This window comes from Manduca sexta, chromosome 21, assembly GCF_014839805.1.
Source record: "Manduca sexta isolate Smith_Timp_Sample1 chromosome 21, JHU_Msex_v1.0, whole genome shotgun sequence".
Classification (NCBI taxonomy): Eukaryota; Metazoa; Arthropoda; class Insecta; order Lepidoptera; family Sphingidae; genus Manduca; species Manduca sexta.
The window spans coordinates 11,602,780-11,622,379 of NC_051135.1; the positions used below are offsets into that span (position 1 = coordinate 11,602,780).

At 34.9% G+C, this 19,600-nt stretch overlaps 2 protein-coding genes across 15 annotated transcripts in view; one reads left to right on the forward strand and one right to left on the reverse strand.

The window, feature by feature from the left end:
- Positions 1-5,501: 5,501 nt before the first annotated feature.
- LOC119190052 (putative thiamine transporter SLC35F3) lies at positions 5,502-13,496 on the reverse strand. Its single transcript, XM_037441071.1, has 9 exons — positions 12,842-13,496; positions 11,239-11,412; positions 10,702-10,867; positions 10,004-10,182; positions 9,571-9,699; positions 7,891-8,080; positions 7,524-7,613; positions 7,147-7,276; positions 5,502-6,060 (listed from the first exon to the last, which is right to left on the reverse strand). The coding sequence occupies exons 1-9, from the start codon at positions 13,169-13,171 to the stop codon at positions 5,943-5,945; spliced, it is 1,506 nt and encodes a 501-aa protein (XP_037296968.1). The 5' UTR covers positions 13,172-13,496; the 3' UTR covers positions 5,502-5,942.
- A 649-nt stretch (positions 13,497-14,145) lies between these two features.
- The window catches only part of LOC115440152 (ankyrin repeat domain-containing protein 17), a 55,843-nt gene continuing 50,388 nt past the window's right edge, over positions 14,146-19,600 (forward strand). For 12 of the 14 annotated variants that reach the window (XM_037440880.1, XM_037440883.1, XM_037440885.1 and 9 more), the window contains exons 1-3: positions 14,146-14,490; positions 15,226-15,267; positions 15,864-15,987. In XM_037440880.1, the coding sequence (XP_037296777.1) occupies positions 14,302-14,490; positions 15,226-15,267; positions 15,864-15,987 (355 nt within the window). In that variant the 5' untranslated portion in view covers positions 14,146-14,301. Of the gene's footprint in view, positions 14,491-14,867; positions 15,088-15,225; positions 15,268-15,863; positions 15,988-19,600 lie in introns of those variants that run through there. The other 2 variants (XM_037440886.1, XM_037440892.1) reach the window with 2 other exon arrangements.

A 19,600-nucleotide genomic window follows, 5' to 3' on the forward strand; every position in this document is an offset into this window, starting at 1 on the left:
GCACGTGGCTCCTAACCTAGTCTAACGCTAGACATCGACGTGAACCTCTACTAACGTTAACTGCACCCATGACTGCGTAATTGAATTTTCAATCTCTTTTATTTCCATAGACTGATAAACCTAAAGACGCCGGTTGTGGTGAGCTTTAAAGTCCATTTAAATCTGGGTTCGCGATATAAATGGTGATAGTAAATTGAATTATCCATTTCATGCGCATTCTTCTTTAAAAACGATACTTATTGTAATAGTATTGTTGAATTTCGGAAAAACGCGTGCAACAGTAATTCTAGCAGTTTTGTTTGTTTTCATGTGACAAACGCGGTGCACTATTAGCGCATAAGCTTTGTGATCGGACTCGTAATGTGACGTCTTGTAGGTTTATTCGTCTCTGTTTAATTCAGTCTTTACAATTTTACAATTAAACGAGCAAGACTGGCGTAAACAATAGCCAATGTACAAAATTTTTAACATCAAAACTTTGATTAATGTTTTTATAAACATTTTAATATGCCGTTTTTAAGATAAATTGAGATATCAAACGTGAATACAAATATAAATAAAATTACTAGAGTAAAAAACTCACAAGTATACAAGGACGCGTTAAATCATTCATAAATTACAGGGGATACGTTGAGCTAAGACAAAGTACACATCACTCAAAATACAAGCTGAATATCGATAACACGCCACAACACTATCGATAAAATCACTTATATGTACTAAGTATTGTCTGCACTATTTCGTAGATAAAAATCGATTTTAATTATCGGCATCTAAAATTCAGTTTTGCGTTAAATCTAATTCGTAACGTAAAGTTTATCTAAAATGTCGCTGTTTGTGGGTTTAGTGATGTGGCGTGCAACAGGCCAAATTTTCTTCGACCTTCACTTAAGTCAATTTCTAATAACACAATTAAAATCGATTTTAAGTCACAATAGGTTAAGGTAAGTACAACAAATATTCGCAATACGTTTTCCATTTACACAATGAACTAAAAGAGATCTGGATACTTCATTTTATATGATAACATAAAGATAATGAATATTATATATCTGAAAAACATTTCCTAAGTGTCATACCATAACTGTTTCATATCCTAAATTTACTTATAAAATGTAATATCTGGATCTTTAATACATAGAAGTACGTTCAATTTACAAACGTAACACTTTTTACCCCCGAAGGTAGACAGAGGCGCAACTAGAACACCTAAATTTGTTCTGACCATTAATCGATTGCGCGCCATGTCAATTGTATTATAGAAATTGACCTAAAATACGAAATGGCATAATCGGACATAAGAATCACTCAATAATAATTATCACAAGACAATTCAAATAATAATACCGTCGCATACAACAAATATACATACATAACAATTCATTAACTTCGTAAAGGCACGTAACTATAAACAAACCATCCAAAACAATGGTGTAACATCGTGTTATTATTATACTTCTTTTATAATATAATTATTAATTGCAATCTCTGTAGACGACGCGTTCTGTTCGCACACTACGTCATGGATATTCTCGAAATTGCTGTTACTAAAATCGTGATTGTAAGTTACATATTTATTAAATTACCTAATAGCAATTAAGGCATTTTCCTGAAAATAATAAAAAAAGCTTTATAAAGGCTAAATGATAAAACAGTTAAACGAAAAAAGCCTAAGAAAATTCTTTTTATTATTTAATAGGGGACCGGACAGGTATTACCAAAAAATCTGAAATTCAGTTTAAAGTAAAGTTTGTAATATTAACAATATTATCTCATAATTGTTTTTGTAAAAGAGTTGTGATTTGTATTTTTAAATCAATAAATAAAATACAATAATTATAATATTTTTAGTCTATTCTTTACGGCAAATGAAACACCAATCACGGCGCATGACGTCACACGTGGGTAAAATGTAAACAAACAGACGTCATCTGGATGTCATACCACGTTGTGTTATTTTAATGCTTTAAATGTGTTTTTTGACACAGAACTGCTCTAATAATCACTTTGATGTAAGTAAATAAAAAATAGTGTTTCGGTTTAAAATAAATCGATGAATATTTCAATTAATTAAATCATTTGTACACCCAGGGAGGTTATGGTTATGAGATGTATTTATTTATGTTTTAGCTGCCACATGATATGGAATAGAATATTTATTTATATAGAATTCTGGTTGTTACACAGTAACCTGAGATTGCCTGAGATTAACACGGTCTATGCAGTGTTGCCAGATCATAATTTCTCTTTACCCCAGGATTATTTGAAATTAAAAATTTTACCCTTAAGGCGATACCTCAAGGTCCATTTTCATACATTTTGTTTCGGCTTTAATCTAGGTAACTAAACAAGTATTGGCAAGTAAAGAATTTAATTTCGTCATATTAAATTTTAAAGGCCGAAATATCCATGATTATTAATTATTTTTACATTTTTCTTTCAACTGCGAGAACTAATCACTAACTAGACGTGAATTTAAATTCTTTACTTGCCAATACTTGTTTAGTTACCCAGATTAAAGGCGAAACAAAATGTATGAAAATGGACCTTGAGGTATCGCCTTAAATCAATCATAAATAATTCGGTACTTTATTTTTGTACACGAAAATTGTATTGAATAAAAAATTATAATTGTTTCATGGCCTACAATTTTTGTAGGAAACATCTTTCTCTAAGCTCAATATTTATTACAATACCGTGAAACAATAGCTTTAATACCTTAACTCGTAGAATTACCCCAAAAATTACCATAAAAAATACCCTGCTGATTCAGTTTTACCCTAAATCTAGGGTAAATAACCCTAATCTGGCATTATTAAATCACTGTTCAAATGACAAGACTTGTCAAGTTGCTTTATCCACGTATGACGTCACACGAGACGAAATGACATAATGTAGCGTTTGCGCGGGAATTATAGCTATTTAACATTTAGGCATGGTTTTATGTACTTTTTAAGCTTTATTTGTGCAAAATACTATTTTTCTTGGCTATTTATATCCACAATGATCAATTTAAAACACCTTCTGAAAATTTGTCCGGTCCTCTATTGTGTACAACTGTCGACAAATTAGTGACGCAACAAAATACTACACTATAAAACTTATAAAAAAGGTATATTCCATGACATAACATGCGAACTTGCACACACCGCTTTCAATTCGATAAAATATCCGAATACGGACAACGTGAAACTAACGTCTACGCTACTTGGGTTTACGCTTACAGCTAAGTAATAGGAGAGTGCTACGTAAAATTAACTAGTACTACATTGGGGCGGTCATAATACTTAGGTTAAGATAAGAGAGGGATGAGCAAGTGAGGCGAATGAATGAAGTTAATGTGGAACCGCTGCAAACATATCTCTCACGCCGCCATTTTGGCGTCTTTGTCATAACATTCCCGCTAAAGGCAATACCGACTTTTTGTACTTATGTAGTAAGTCGATATTGGATTGGCGATAGCGCAAATATTTGATCAAATACGCCAATTATGGTGACGACATTTGATATAACTCAAGTCATATTTCTAGATCTAAGTTTAAAAGGGGCAGTGTTCACTATTTAATAAAAAATCCGTTGTCTAAAGTAGGCGTAAAATAACGTTGGCCTTGTAAGTCTCGATATACTCACAGAAATTCCACAAAACAAAAAATGATACACGAAATTCATAACAGATCACATCACGAATATAATAAAATTATTGTATTACACAATGAAGTCACGTCACTAGAACGTTACCCTGACTAGAATACGATTATGGGAATTCACTATAAAATTACAAATTCGGAAGCCATCCATTGTGACCACTAAAAGTACGAATCATTAATTTTATCACAAAAAAATTATACTCATCTTAGTGGGAGAATACGAAGGTAACTATAAAAATTGTTCCAAGTTCATACTTTTATATGGCTCAATACCTACACTAAACATCTATAGGTGATCACAACATCGAGATATCGTTTCAAATTGAGTATTGTAAAGAGAATGTTTAATGTGCTTCGTGATAGCAAAGAGTCAAACTTAACTGATAGTTCTAATGTAGGAGAAATGTAAAAATAGTGAACTTATTAATAGGGGTGGGTACAAGAGATCTTTAAATTCGGTAACATAATGTTCAATACGAGATCTTTTATATTACAAAACAATTCTACCAATTACGTAAAACTATAATATCCTTTACATTTTACCTTTAGGCAAATTAACATAACGACTAGAATTATAATTCAAATGGGAAATTTTAACAATTCATAATATGATTCGAATTATAAATCGTCATACATTCTGACAAGGATCATGGAACACTTGGCGAGAATCAATAATGTGCAAGGACTGTTGTGTTCGGGTTCGAAGGACCACTACAGCCAGTGTACATACATTATGACAATCTCAGGGTCACACACTAAGTGCAGAGCCGTTCAATTTATGTGCAAGTTTGATGCTTACCATCAGGCGAAGGCAACGGCATGCTCGTTCCGTCAATTATTTAAAAAATAAGACAAATGTCATTTATGTATTTCAATCAATGACAAAAGCAGCAGCATAGATTCTGCCGTATTAGCCGTATCAATGATACGGGGCCCCTCTTGGTCCATGCCTACATTAAACTAAGCAGGTTCACAAGTTCACACTGCCCTGAAGGGCCCCCAACAAATTTACATATAGGGCCTCTATGGCAAGCTATTCTACTGGACAAAAACGACATTTAGTGTTTGCTGTTCGCCAAAACGATACTAGCGCCTCGCTAGATTCAGTAGCGACAAACAGAACAAATGGAATGTTAAACGGGAATGTTTTATAGCGGCTACAAACAAGCCCGGTATAGAGCTTTAGGGGATTGTTGGTGTAATATTTGTACGTAAATTGAGACCCGTTAAATATAGTCGTACGCGAAATTCACACTCAGATCGTCAAGAGTGAGTTCTGCACGGTCTAGTTTTGAATGGACTGGACAGAGCTTTAATGTTTACAAATTGAACGTGTCTATCGCGCGTATAAGCTTGTTTTTCTAAATCTATAATTATATGACGTCATCTGTCAGTCATCGATCTCGAACAATGGAATATGTCCTTACAAGTGCGTTTTGTTAATAACTTCCAGTTACTCAGTAAGAAAGCAGTCAAACACAATATAATGGAACAACAGTACTGCAGAAGATTCAATTAATACCAGGATCATCTCGCTCAATATCCAGCTTTTATAATTCCTTCTAACAGGTTACGAGAACCTCTCAAACCCTTCGCATATGTTACCGGGTCTCAATTGCCGCATCACACCTTCTCACCCTGGTCGTGCGGGCTGGCTCGCCGAAAGTTGTCGAGTGTCGTGGCTCCCTCGAAGGAGCTACTCGCGCGGTTGTTTTCATTGCGCATGTGTGCCTCCCTCAGCTCTTGAGATATCTCCACCCACGATTTTTTGCTCAGTCTCCTCATTGCAGGTCTAATATTATGATTGCAAATAAAAATAAATAAATAAAAAGTGTGAAATTTGCGATTTTTTTGTTGTGCTTATTAGGGCTGTTGAATGCATTTCTTATGATATTTTTGGTACATGAAAATGTATAAAATTATAATTTTATAAGTGCAGGTACTTTGATGTTATGGTTACATTATTGTGATTATAATTATATGGAATTTCGTCCCATTTATTATAATCCTTGTCAGATTGTAAAGACATGAAGTAATTTAAAATGTGACAACGTCCAGTGACGAAATCCTATAGCCACTTATAAAGGATAGTTACAAATCAATACATAGATATTGAAACAAGCTTTACATGTTCATAAGACAATAATAAAATTAAAATAACTAAGATTTGTAATACATTTTGCAATCCGGAATCTTAATTTTAAACAGACAATAGGTCTAATTTATTGTCGTCGGGACGTTGTCACGCGAAATGAAACCTTATGAACGCGTTTGTGTCAGTGTGTCGATGGGCGGTCACCTGACGCGTCCGGAGGGCGAGCGCAGGTGCGAGCGTATGTAGCCGGTGCGGTAGTCCATGGCGTCGCGGTTGCGCCCCGAGCCGCTGCTGCCGCGCTGGCGACGGCGGCTCCATCTGGACGATTTTATTCATGTCACATTGGTTATAATAGCCGGCACACAACTTGGACACACACCCCACAAGTTGTGTTTGCTCAAGTTGTTTGACAGTTATTTCTTTAATTTTGAACAACTGCTTAGTTGGGTCATGATTGCAATTTCCAATGCCAATTCACAAACGGCTTCTTAATCATTGACAACATTATTTACTATGATAACCCATTGGGATTACGGTAATCGTAAAAATAATAATAAAATTTTTGCTCTCGTTTATTCGAAGACTGCAAGCTTCATGATCACAAGGCGATAATTTACCAAATTTTGGCGAAAACATATTTTATTTCCATATCCAACATTAGCGTAAATATAAGAAATCATTTTAAAAAAACAATATATATTAGCGGGTGAGGATAGTCATGGTATTCACCATCAAACAAATTGCTTAGGGCCGTTCAAGTATTACGTAACACAAATTGGAGGGGGGCCTTGTAAAACGTTACGATGCGTTACAGGGGCGGGAGGGGTTTCGTACAAAATGTTACGTAACATTAGTTTTTTTATTTTAAAACAACAAAAATATTTTAGCAACTTTCAGGTATTTTGCGGAAAATAATTGTAAATAATAATATCAGCCCTATATTATATACTTGCCCACTGCTGAGCACGGGCCTCCTCTACTACTGAGAGGGATTAGGCCTTAGTCCACCACGCTGGCCTATTGCGGATTGGTAGACTTCACACACCTAATCAAATTCCTATAGAGAACTTCTCAGATGTGCAGGTTTCCTCACGATGTTTTCCTTCACCGTTAAAGCGAACGATAAATTCACAAATAATACACGCATGATTTTTAGAAAAGTCAGAGGTGTGTGCCCTAGGGATTTGAACCTGCGGACATTCGTCTTGGCAGTCCGTTCCACACCCAACTAGGCTATCGCTGCTTTGTGAATATTGGAAAAAAATTATAACTTTAGAGTTACATAACTTTTGGAGGGGAGGCGTGGGCGTACAGGAAAATGTTACGGCGTGTTACATGGGGGTGTAGTAAGGTCAAAATTGCGTTACATAATACTTGAACGTCCCCTTATACAATCTGCATTACCTGAGCAGCCTCATGATGTAGTCGGGCCAATTGTCCGGGAACATGACTAGGAAGAAACCCACGCCGATCAGTATGATGCCCGCCAGCTTCATTCCCTCGAACTGAACACCGTACAGAACCACGTCCAATGCTGAGAACATCATTATTACAATAATAATTTTCGAAGCATAATAATCGAGTATTTTTCTATACTACTTTTAAACAATTACTATGTTTTACCGTGAGTTTATACATCTTATGTGGATAACTTATCTATAAAATTTAATGTAAATGACGAGTTTTCATGAAGAATGAAACATTTTTACCCTTGCATATATCAATTCATGTTAAAAAACCTAAGTCAGTCACAAATGCCAATCATTTATAAGTAAACTTACCGGCAGAGACGGGAACAGCGGTGATAAGAGCGAGCGAGACAAATATATTGTATGTGATGATGTTGCCAAACTGCAGCACCAGGTGGAACACTGTAAGAAAATAACACATACTGATAAACAATACATCAGATCTTTAGAAAAACTAAGCAATTCCTAAATTATGTCCTTCCCTGGGTCTCAAACTATCTTCAAACAAAATTTTATTGAAATTCATTTAGTACTTTTTAAGTTTATCGCCTTTAGACAGGCAGAGAGATGCGGCAGGGGACTTTAATATAACGTATTTTTTTTTATTAACTTTTTAAAAGGAATAATTCCGCCATACATGGTTGTTGCGTAACATTAACAGTTTACGCAGCACACTAACCAAGTAGCGCCACACTGGCCACCAGCAGATATATCCAGGGCAGGTGGTGCGTGGGCAGGGTCTCGGAGCCGGTGAGGTACAGCGCCAGCGCCACCGGCCACAGCAGCGACGCGTTCACCACGCCCAGGATCGAGAAGAACAACGCGCGCTGCCCGGAGTTCACTTCGCCCATCACTTTTCTAAACAAGACCTGTGCAATTAAAAGAATAATAACCTTAATATCATATTCTTATAGGTCAGAACTAGAAATGCCGTCAGATTGGTCAAATAGTGTAATGTTTTATACACATAGTATGAGTTCCATTTCGAATAATTTCACAACAAATAGTAGGTAGAATACGGTTTACATTCGTATACGCGACGTATAATAATTTGTGTACCTTGACAAAATCGATCCTGGTTTCGTCATTTCTGTACTCTGAGAAAGCTGCTGTATTACGTCACTGTGATTTCATTTGTATTTTTATATACCTATTTAAATATCAGTTATCGCTTAAGGTGGTAGCTCAAGGTCCATTTTCATACATTTTGTTTCGGCTTTAATCTGGGTAACTAAACAAGTATTGGCAAGTAAAGAATTTAAATTCACGTCTAGTTAGTGATTAGTTCTCGCAGTTGAAGAAAAATGTAAAAATAATTAATAATCATGGATATTTCTGCCTTTAAAATTTCGTCATATTAAATTTTAAAGGCCGAAATATCCATGATTATTAATTATTTTACGTTTTTCTTCAACTGCGAGAACTAATCACTAACTAGACGTGAATTTAAATTCTTTACTTGCCAATACTTGTTTAGTTACCCAGATTAAAGCCGAAACAAAATGTATGAAAATGGACCTTGAGCTACCACCTTAATATTTCCAGACCATTACGATTCCCATACTATAATTCTAAGAGTTAAAATTTATATTTTAGACTAGCTTTTGCTCGCGGCTTCGCCCGCGTGAAGGTATTTTCCAGGATAAAATTCCACTGTTTGATAAAAGTCTTGCTACATATTTTCCCGGTACTTATAGGTTCAAACTAATTTTATCCCCAATCTATAATTTCAGTTCAATCAGTCGAAAATCTAAGAACATTTATACAAACTTTCATCCCCTATTTTATCCCCTTAAGGGTAGAATTTATCAAAATCCTTTCTTAAGGGATGCCTACGTCATAGTAGCTTTATGCATGTAAAGTCTTAGCCCGATCCGTCCAATGGTTTGGGCTGTTCCTTGATATATCACTGTCAGTCACCTTTGAGTTATATATTATATTAACAACTGAAGTTAGCTAAAATTGAGTTTCTCGAAGCCGACCACTATTTATGTACTATGTATTTTGAGACTATGCAATTTTGTCGCGTTCGCGATTCACTTTCACTTTTGTTGAGTTTCAGAACGCGATATTAGATCCTCCAACGCGCACGCGAATTTGAACTTTATACAGCGGTAATAAATTACAAATTGACTCTCCATTTTATTTAGAAAACGTTTGTATGGGAAATAGAAAAATGCTGTTTTGAGGATTTTCCCGGCAATTATTCGAATTTTTCTCACCTTTTAAATCTTTCCTAGACCTCCACGAATAATTCAAGACCAAGATAAGATAAATCCGTTCAGCCGTTCTCGAGTTTTAGCGAGACTAACGAACAGCAATTGATTTTTATATATATAGATGATTGTTCGTAGCTCACCTTGAATATAGCGTATCCGGCGGCGGCGCAGGCGGCAAGCACGACTCCTCCCAGCGTGGAGCTGCCCGTGATGCCGTCCATGTACGCCAGCAGAGCTATACCCGTGTCGCACAGTATCGCAGCCACGATCTAGATCATTTTTAAAAGAATTAAAAGGAAAATTTTCCTTTCATACAAGTGATATAGTAGAGTAACTATTTGAATAGGTGACTCCATCATTTTGTAACAGTTTTAGCTTGTTATAGAAAGTCACATTCCACTTAAGGCAAACGGTGTTGCTCCTCAGAATTATACTGTTTGCTACCGTTGTACTTTTTTTTCCCATCAGATGCCATATAGTTTTATTCTGGAAATGAACAACCCCACATGCGAAGCCGCAAGCTGGATCTAATCATAAACATTTTTATTTTTAATTTGTATATTATTTACTTACCCTGACACCCACAAACTGTTCATGCAATATGACCCATGACAGCAGGTAGATGCAGGACACGTTGGTAGCGAACAGCGCCACCACGTCAGTAGACAGGAGGATCTTCAGCGAGTACGTGTACATGTAGATGGTTACCACCCATAGCAAGCAGAACAGGCCGCACCGGCTTATGAATCGTGCTATAACAATGTACGTACATAGATAGGCTCGCACTAAAGCCCGGTGTCCACCGCGAAGGAGTAATGAGCGGGGCAGACTTCGTTTTCATGAAATGGGTTTGCGTTTCCACCAAGAAAGTGTTTAGTCGTCTGATTCCCAACGTAAAAGATAAATGAAACAGAAGAATGAGCGGAGTTCCTTTTTACCCTTTTTGGCCACTGAGTCATTTCCGTTCGACTCTTTCTTGGTGGAAACACATGTAAGCAATTTTCTCTTGTAAGGTAAATAAAGCCATTAACGGGTTCGCTCCGCTGGCGTTGGAGACGTAGTTTAAGAGTTTTTGATGCACACGAAAGGCGCTTTTGAAAAATCTGATTTTTGAATGAATAGACCACTTTTTGCGACACCACACTGTGCTGTTCTCAATGTTAATTGGTGACTGCTTCGTCACATTTGTAGCTTTCTGAGATTTAAAGTATATTTGCTCAAAAGAATACCTAAAATTCATACTAACTATGGGGATATAGAAAATGTCTCACCAAAAGTGAATCCCTTCTCTTTAAAATCGCTGAACGCGTCGAAGATGATGTCATTCGCTGATTTGCACTTGTTATGTATCAGCATGACGATCAGATATAATGGGTAGAAGAGGATCAGCCAGTTGGTGCAAAACCACGCCGTGAAGAACGGCGCTCTGTATGGATGCTACAATAATAGGATGGTTTTAGCATTATATAGTTAAAATATCTAGCATTTTATTGGACAGATTTACCTCAACCCTACTTTTTAGAGGACAAAGTAGCATGAATACAAAGTAGCTGGTAACAAAGCGGATTGAAAGATAACATTAGTTGCACATTCATTTTAATCTATTAAAAATACTAAAAATCTCTTTATATTTGTATATATAGGTGAGCATATATTGGGAATTTGCTATCTCCCTCGCACAACCACACATGTCCACAGCGACGTCACAGCGACAGGACGAAGCGTAAATCTTTTATTCAAGCATATTTTCAGACCAAGAATAGTAAATAAGAAAATGTACATAATATGTTATTTATACAATTACTAACATGTCCATGGATTTTCGATGAGATGTTGTTGTAAGCCACAGAGGTGGTTTCGGTGTGGTACGCCACATCATAAGTACTTTCTGAGTGTTCCTCCAGGTACAGATGCTTTATACAGTGTGTGGTTGTCACCCATGATGTAGTCAGGGTGACCGTTACACATATGCCGTAGTAGATCTGGAAATAAACATGAGTTTAAACAATATTGCCTTTGAGTATCATGTAAAATATACTCTATAATATAGTGAATAGAGAGTATACTAATTAATAACAAACAATATGAAAATATCGAAGTTTTAAGTCCGAATTTAACAGGAATTGTTGTAACACTTTACTGAATAAAATAACATAGTTTGAAATGTCTGTAAATACCAGACTTGTGTTATGTATATATTTAAATGTTCAACATTTGTTGTTCAATATAATAATTGATAAATGCATTTAATCCCTCCTTGATCTGGAGAACTCAAATAATAGTTTAGGAAAAAAATCAAGTAAACAAATGCTTGTTGTTGTTATTTACCAGGGTCTTAATTTTATAGAGAAGCCCTAAGTGATAAACAGACGCCTTTTATCCCCAAAGGATTAAGCAGAGGCGCAACCTTTAGGCTAATTTTCCTCTGTGTGTATTCTAGCTCATGATGTGATAAGATGCTAGCCTCTCAATATTTTGAGCACAAATTTCCGAATCCAATCTGATACTAAGTAGAAAAACCAAATATCACTTTGCATGATCAAATCACTGAAGCAGAGACCTCTGCACTGGAGTTATACAGTATCACAACTATGCTATCAAAGTATTTGAGTATTTATATAATTACAGAATATCTATTTAGCTAATTTGAAACAAAAGTTACACAACAGATAGTATACTATACTAAACTAGAACTATTATCGTATATTTCTTATTGGATACTCATTGTTCAGAGTGGATGTGCCACTTATTCAGAAATGATGAATGGTGTTGGCAGCCAGCCAAAAACTTGTAAATGTTTGATCAATTTCATATAAAAGGGATATTATGTAGGATTAGTACATTTTTCTTAGACCTCCTTACAGATATTTTATCTCAAATAAATTGGTATCCCAAATATATTTAAAATGTACATAATTAGTTTAATTTAAATTTAAGTACTTTATATTTTCATATTGTATTTTGATATTCACAAATAAATTAAATCTAGATTATATTTTAAGGTTATTATAATTAATATTATTTTAAACAAACTACAACTAATAATAGCACATTCATAAGTATAGACAATTTTGTTTCATGTTCATATATGAATATGCCAGAATCTGGTTTTGCGTCATCAAAATTTTGAATATTTATTATGCACATAAACACATATTATTAGTATTCGTGTTTTAAATAAAACAGCTGAAAAGACAAGTATAAATACAAAGGACAGTCTTTTACATAACCAGCTGTGTTACATCCTTCTTAGGGTTTAGAGATTCTAGGAACATTGAGGCAAGTTGCAGATTTTGTATGGAAAATATATTGGATTTTAGGTATTACATTTTCTATTTGCCTTGGGGTTCTTCTGTCTGATAAACAGTGGCTGTCTTACACCAACAGAAAGGTTACACAATACTAAATTACCTTCTTAGCAAACTTAGAACAGCATGAGCGCGGACATTTCTTGTCCCTGAGTTGCCTCTCCTCATCTTGGCTGCTGGCCGCAGACTCGCTGTAAGCTTGCTGCAGCGACGGCTGGGTGGTCAGCGGCGGTGCGGAGCATACCGACGCCTGTGGAGTGAGCGGGGCGCGAGGGCTCAACGGCGTCGGCGGCCCGTTCGGCCGCTCCCGGTCTCCATCACCGCCGCTTCTCTCAGTCTCTACCACCTCCTCACTAGTTATTATCACCGACGGCGCTCTGACGCGTTTAGGGTTAAAAATTGTTGGCACGTCGCCGTCCCTTGCCATAGTCATGAGAATAAGCTAAATCAACCCGGCCGGCATCCCCATATTTCGCTACAAACAAGTATTCACAACCTACCAATACGATTTGAATTCATTTTGAAATATATATATCAAGACGTGTCAGCTGATCTCCACTCATGAATTCTGTTACTCATTCGATTCACAAACACACACTAAATCATTTTATGATGATGATTTGGTACATATTATTTTCACATAATTACGATTTTATGTCGAAATTATTAATGATCACGGACATTCTTGTTTTTGAAGACATTATATTTTTTTATTGGCTATCTTCGTTCCCGTGGCAACATTTTTAATTGCTACATTACAAAAATAACCACAGATTATGTAAACTGATAAAATCAGTCCGGTGGTATTGCTTGAGGGTGGTATTTCGCTACTGGCAATGTTTGTTAAATAAACCAATGATATTCTGCTTCAGATCCGAATCTACCAATAGCAATAAAATGTTATTGACACTTTGACATTTCAAGTAAAGTTGCCATTCAGAAAAAAAATAATAACCTCGTGCTTCTTTATGCTTTATTGAGTATCGAGTAAGCTTTTATATTGTTGATTATTTATTTAAATGTCCGTAAATTATTAGTTTTACCTTGTATTTTATTTATACATATTTTCCATACTTTTTTGCTAAATGATACTTTGTAATGTATTATAATTGTCTATGATATTTCTTCTGAATTAATACTATTTAATGAAAATTATAAATGTTATGCAGGTTTATTATAGCTGTTTAGATATGTGAAATGCTGCTTTATTTTTAAATCTCTCTAATAACGTATTTTGTTACATCTTGTTACGTTTCGGATTATTGTTTCATCACTACCTTGTTCCAAAAGAATAATTAAAAATATATATTTGTCTATTGATCCATTTGTGCATTTTTGTGTGCAGGTGGCGCTAAAAAAAGTTCCTAATAAACTCACCAGAGGGAGATAATTGGCTAGCCTACTTGAAGCATCCGGGAACCTCGCCATAGTAGTAGACATGGCGGGTATCAACCTGGCTAAATGACGAAATAAATTTTGTTTGCTAATATAAGAACGTGTTAATTTCGTAGAAAAAGTGTTGATACTGAAAGACTAATTAAGTTATATTGGATTAGGACAAAGATGCAGAATGTTGGACAGTCTGAAAACCGAAATATCGATAAGGTGAATGTGCAACTTGATGTGGTAAAATCGTCCACTCCTCAAAGTTCGGCTTCGAGTCCGGCCAAATCTGAAACCGAAACGTATTCAGGAGCGCCTGCCAAATACATGTCGGAAACTTCGGAAAGCGAAGATGACTCTGTGTCCGAGGTAAAACGTGTTTTGTTTTCGGCAGAGGCGGTGGCAGTGAGGGAATGTGATTATCTGTACCGCTCTAAATACTGCAAGGGACATCTTGTACATGTCTGGTCTCATTGTACGGTTTCTTCTTTTGATGGGATCGTTCTTATACCAATAATAATCGTGTAAAATCGTGCGTAGCACGCTGCAACGGACCAATCTATTTTACATTCTCAATACAGTACGTCGCTTGCCAAATATTCCGTAAAACGTCAGAAAGTCATAAGTACATACGTACCACTGAGTAATGCATGAAATTACTTATGCCAGCCGCTCCTAGACAGTATTCAATTGATTCTTTGTAATTCTGCTTTACAAACAAGTTAATCCGTCGTAGGATACGTTTCATTGTCTATTTGTTTTTTTGGACAAGAATTGATGTACGGTGGCCATGTTTCTCGGATCACATGCATTTAGTAAATGTAAATCAGTGAATAATGCATCTTTACGGGGCTGTATCGGTCGGAATGTGCGAATTATATAATTTTGTCATTGTATGTGTGACAAACACTGCGTACGAGGGGGGTGGTGTGCGCGGCGACGCGCGTACACCGTACACACCGCACGGTACGCCTACAATATTCGCGCAAAAACCATGACCGTTGGTGAATTGCAAGGACCATTGACACACTTGACGTAGATGTCGCGAAGTCCTTACGCACCACATTGTCACTGCATCTCACATGTTTTTCGTTGGTGTTATAGATCTTGCTGGCTTGTTTGTGCCTTAGCAGGCCAGACCTGTTGGTAAGTGGAAGACCACAATAACTTGCGCGCAGAGCTTCACCAACAACATTGCTGTTGCACTCGAGTGACACTGACAGTTAACAAGCATAATGTGTGTGCTATGGACAGTTTCATTATCAAATAATGTTTTTGTTTTCTTTATGTTGAATGGTCCTTGTTATTCTAACATTTGCATTCCGTTGTCAAAAAAGAATTCATGTATAACTGTACTAACAAACTACCAATCATCCGTTGCCAGCCTGCTATGAATTAACTCAAACCTTATAACTTAATAACGGAAGCAAAACTAACCTAAATTTATTATTATGAAATAATGATACTGTTGTATGACATTTGCCTTGCAATTTACATATTAGCAATAAAACAGTGTGAGCCAGCTTTTGTTCGGTGTTTTAATATATTGTAACATAATTAACTAAGTTACAATCGTCATACTATTGTTTGTAAGTATTTACCAATGTAAGAGATTAAATGTTTTGATTGTTTGCAATGTAATGTTCAGTTTTCCCTTCGTTTTTAAAAATGATAGTTAAATACAATCTAATTTATGTTTTGTTAATATGTATGGTTGGTATAATGTTGTTTTGTGTCTGCAGGCGGAGATGGAAGAGGAAGGTGGTGGAGCAGAGCCATCAAAGTTCCTCCTCTCTCATGATGATCCTGAGAGGGCGGTTGATCCAGAGATGCAGGCCAGACTTGAAGCTCTCCTTGAAGCTGCTGGTAAGTGATAGCTTATCCACTGCTCATATTATTGATGCCGGTTCACATTTACATAAATATGACATTCATTTACGTTGATTATAGTTTCATTCTGGATCAATTAAAGCTTTTGAACACATGGATTGTCAGGAAACATAATTGAAACCAACAATAACTTATATCTTTGTAATTGTACACTGAATTTTATATTGTATCATGAAAAAGTTAAGAAAAATGCATTACATACAACATATGTGTGATTAATAATGATTAGGAGACATTAATGATTCGATAAGAATCTAATCCAATTGTAGAATAATTAAAATAATGAATACAAGGTTTTTCAACAGAATGCTTAGCATGACCTTTTTTTGTTTTCAAGTAAACCCTTAATTAAACTAATGCATTAATTAGATGATAGTGAAAAAATTTCAATAGATTTTTCTTATAACCTTAGATATTTTCATCAACATTTAGTCAATGGTCTAACCTTGCAAAAACAGAAAAGTTTATAATATTTCATAAAAGTGATTTTATCTTGATCTAAAGTTTAAATTAAGTGAATGTTATATTTACATATTATCTCAAGCCTCAAAAAAGGGATTATAATTAGAAGTGTTCACATTATGTCAATCAATATTTTGGTATTTGTTGTTGTTGTGTTATCGAAAATTCCTTTTGGCGAAACATATAAATCTTATAAGAGTGTTTGGATGTTTAAGTCCCTTTATATATTCATTATTTATATACTTTTGGTTATTTATAATATGATGTAATTTAAAAGAATGACATGTTTATGAAAAACTAATAACGATTTTCTCAATCCTTATCATTGTTTCATAATAAACTAAAAACAATACAAACATAATGTTTGTATATTGCAATTACTATTTTAATAGATCTGTGTATAATTTTTATTATGTTGTGTCTTGTGATGGTAACTTGAGTTGTTTGACAACCAATGACTTTAGAATCAATTTTTGTTCATTTAATCAGATGGTGTTTTGCTGTCTTCATTTCATGATAACACTTCAATAACCAGATATATATATATTATAATAATTCAAAAGGGAAAATAGGAAGATTCAGTGCGTTGTTTTAATTAGCATACATTTGTCCCTATGTTTCTTAAAAATGATATAAAATTTGCATTTAGAAGAAACCATACATCACATCTGTCTTTTCTTTGGTATCACATGGCATAATTTTAATTAACATATTCAATCATAAGTGAAAGCATTTTAGTTTTCTAAATTTTATATGATATGAAAATTTATTTCATATGTTATGCAACCATTTTTTTTATATTTAATGAGATAAATTTGACTCAGAACTATTACGAAAAAAATATTATTTCCATTATGTTATTTTAGATCATGCACACCATACAGCCTTCTATTACAAAACAAATGATGATAAAAACTAATAAAAAATTTGTAAATAATTATGCTATAGGTGTTCAGTTTCAGTTTCAAAGACATGATATAAAATATAAGATTAAAGTCAGGATGTTTATAAATACTTGTGTGGGTATGACCTTTTCTAAAAATTGATTCTTATATTGTAAAACTTGTTGTTTACATAAAATGCCTTTTATAGCTTCTTGACAACCATATATATGTTACTCTTTGCCCATTTCTTATGAAAGTTTCTTGAGCATCTGTCATTGGCCAAACACATTGGATGTTTGCATGATATTGTTATCAATTTTCTCAGAGAACACTTTGTTCCCATGTAAATATTATCACATCACCAATTAGCATAATGTAAACAAACAATTATGCCAATTATTTGGGATTTTCTCACAGATTACTGTTGTTTTGTATTCATAGTTGTACCTCCTATTTGTGCATGTTTGTTACATACCAACATTGTACACACATACATTTACAAACAGAAGTTCTGTATTCATTTATGTAAAGGTAATCTATATTCATTAATTTTGTGTTTAATTTAATTAATCCTTTCCAATAGTCATTATGTGTAACATGTTTATTTAGTGGTTTAAGTTTTATTCTTGAATATACAGTTTAATAACAAGTTATTGCTATAAAATAATAAATGTGTGTGTGCACTAAGTTATATGTGACTGACAATATAGCAATCTTGTCCTCATATAAAAGTAAATCAGCTGGCCAATGCAGCGAGCCATCATAATTTGACTGTACCATGTTTAATCAGATGCAATGTAGCCACTCTACTGTGCCAGGAATATTAATATATATCAAACTGTTAAATGGTCATTATTGAATAAAACAAAGATAATATACATAGGGAAACGCGTCATACAATAATGAATCAGTGAAATATTTTAATCATTTGAACACAATATTTGTCACTACATAATATATTTTAAATCATTGTACTAATTAGTTATATGTAGGAATATTTGTAATCTCATGCAATCTATGCAACATGTTGTATGACGCTCAGCATGTTGCGCGACAATTGTGAATATATAATGTTATACCATTGGGCAGACAACATGAAACCAATTTGGTTAAGGACCTTGGATCAATAAGGTATTGGCGACATACCTACAATATTTTAACTGATAGGACCCAACAGGATTTTCAAATAAATATAGTTGTAGCATCCAGTTATTGCACATTACACTATTCTTGCTTTCCATCAAATGCAAACAACTTTAATATTATGATATAGTAGAAAAAAATCAAGAACAGTTCCTATTCATTAATTCCCAACGCGTCAATAACTCCTCTGGTATTGTTGTATATGGTCGCCTGTGATCACAGTCAGATGGTTGCTAAATTGATACCAAAAATAATTGTTCGAGTTGCATTTTGTTACGCGCGAAGGACTTGATTTTTTCCTCTGACGTTCGTCCACAGTGCGTCGCGCATACTCTAGTAGTCAGGAAGTGTGTAGTACAGCGGTCGTACTGCCGGTTTCAAGTAAATTATTTACGTACGTTAATTGTTATCCCGCTGAACATGTTGCTTTGTTGACATACCGCGCGATAATCTGACATGCATTCGATTTTGAATCTTGTTGTCGTCTGTTGGTTAATCTTTTTCTATGTTCTATGTTTTAGATACATTTAAGACCAGTGTAGTGCTAGCCTCGTGGTTCTCTGACCGTAATGGTTCGCGTACATAGTCATTTTGTCGTATTAAACATTATTTGTTTAATCTTAATTAATTCGGGGTTTTATCCATAAGGACATGCTTACCGCATTGGAACTTATATTTGTACAAATACAATAGATTCATATAATATTATACATACAGTATAATGTATCTAGTACGATGTTTATTCAGGTAAATACTAAAAACTATTCAACATCAGTTGGCAGGAGTCGCAATCTTTCTACCACTTCTGTTTGTAATTTTGCTAAAATAGTTTAGACTTTTACTTAATTCATAAATCTCTTTCCTATTTCTATTCCACACAATCCATTAGCAAAAAAAAGTCAAGCCCACAGTTACAATGTCATCAAAAACGTCTTGTGTCTAGACACAACTGTGCGTAACGGGGAAAGTCGGAAGAGGTATATCACCCAATTCCTTCGTACTTACAATGTTACTAGGTACCATTCGTCTCGATCGCTTGAACGACGCGACGCGAACGTCAGCTTTTCTTCGACGTCAGAGATGACATACTGTTTTAATCT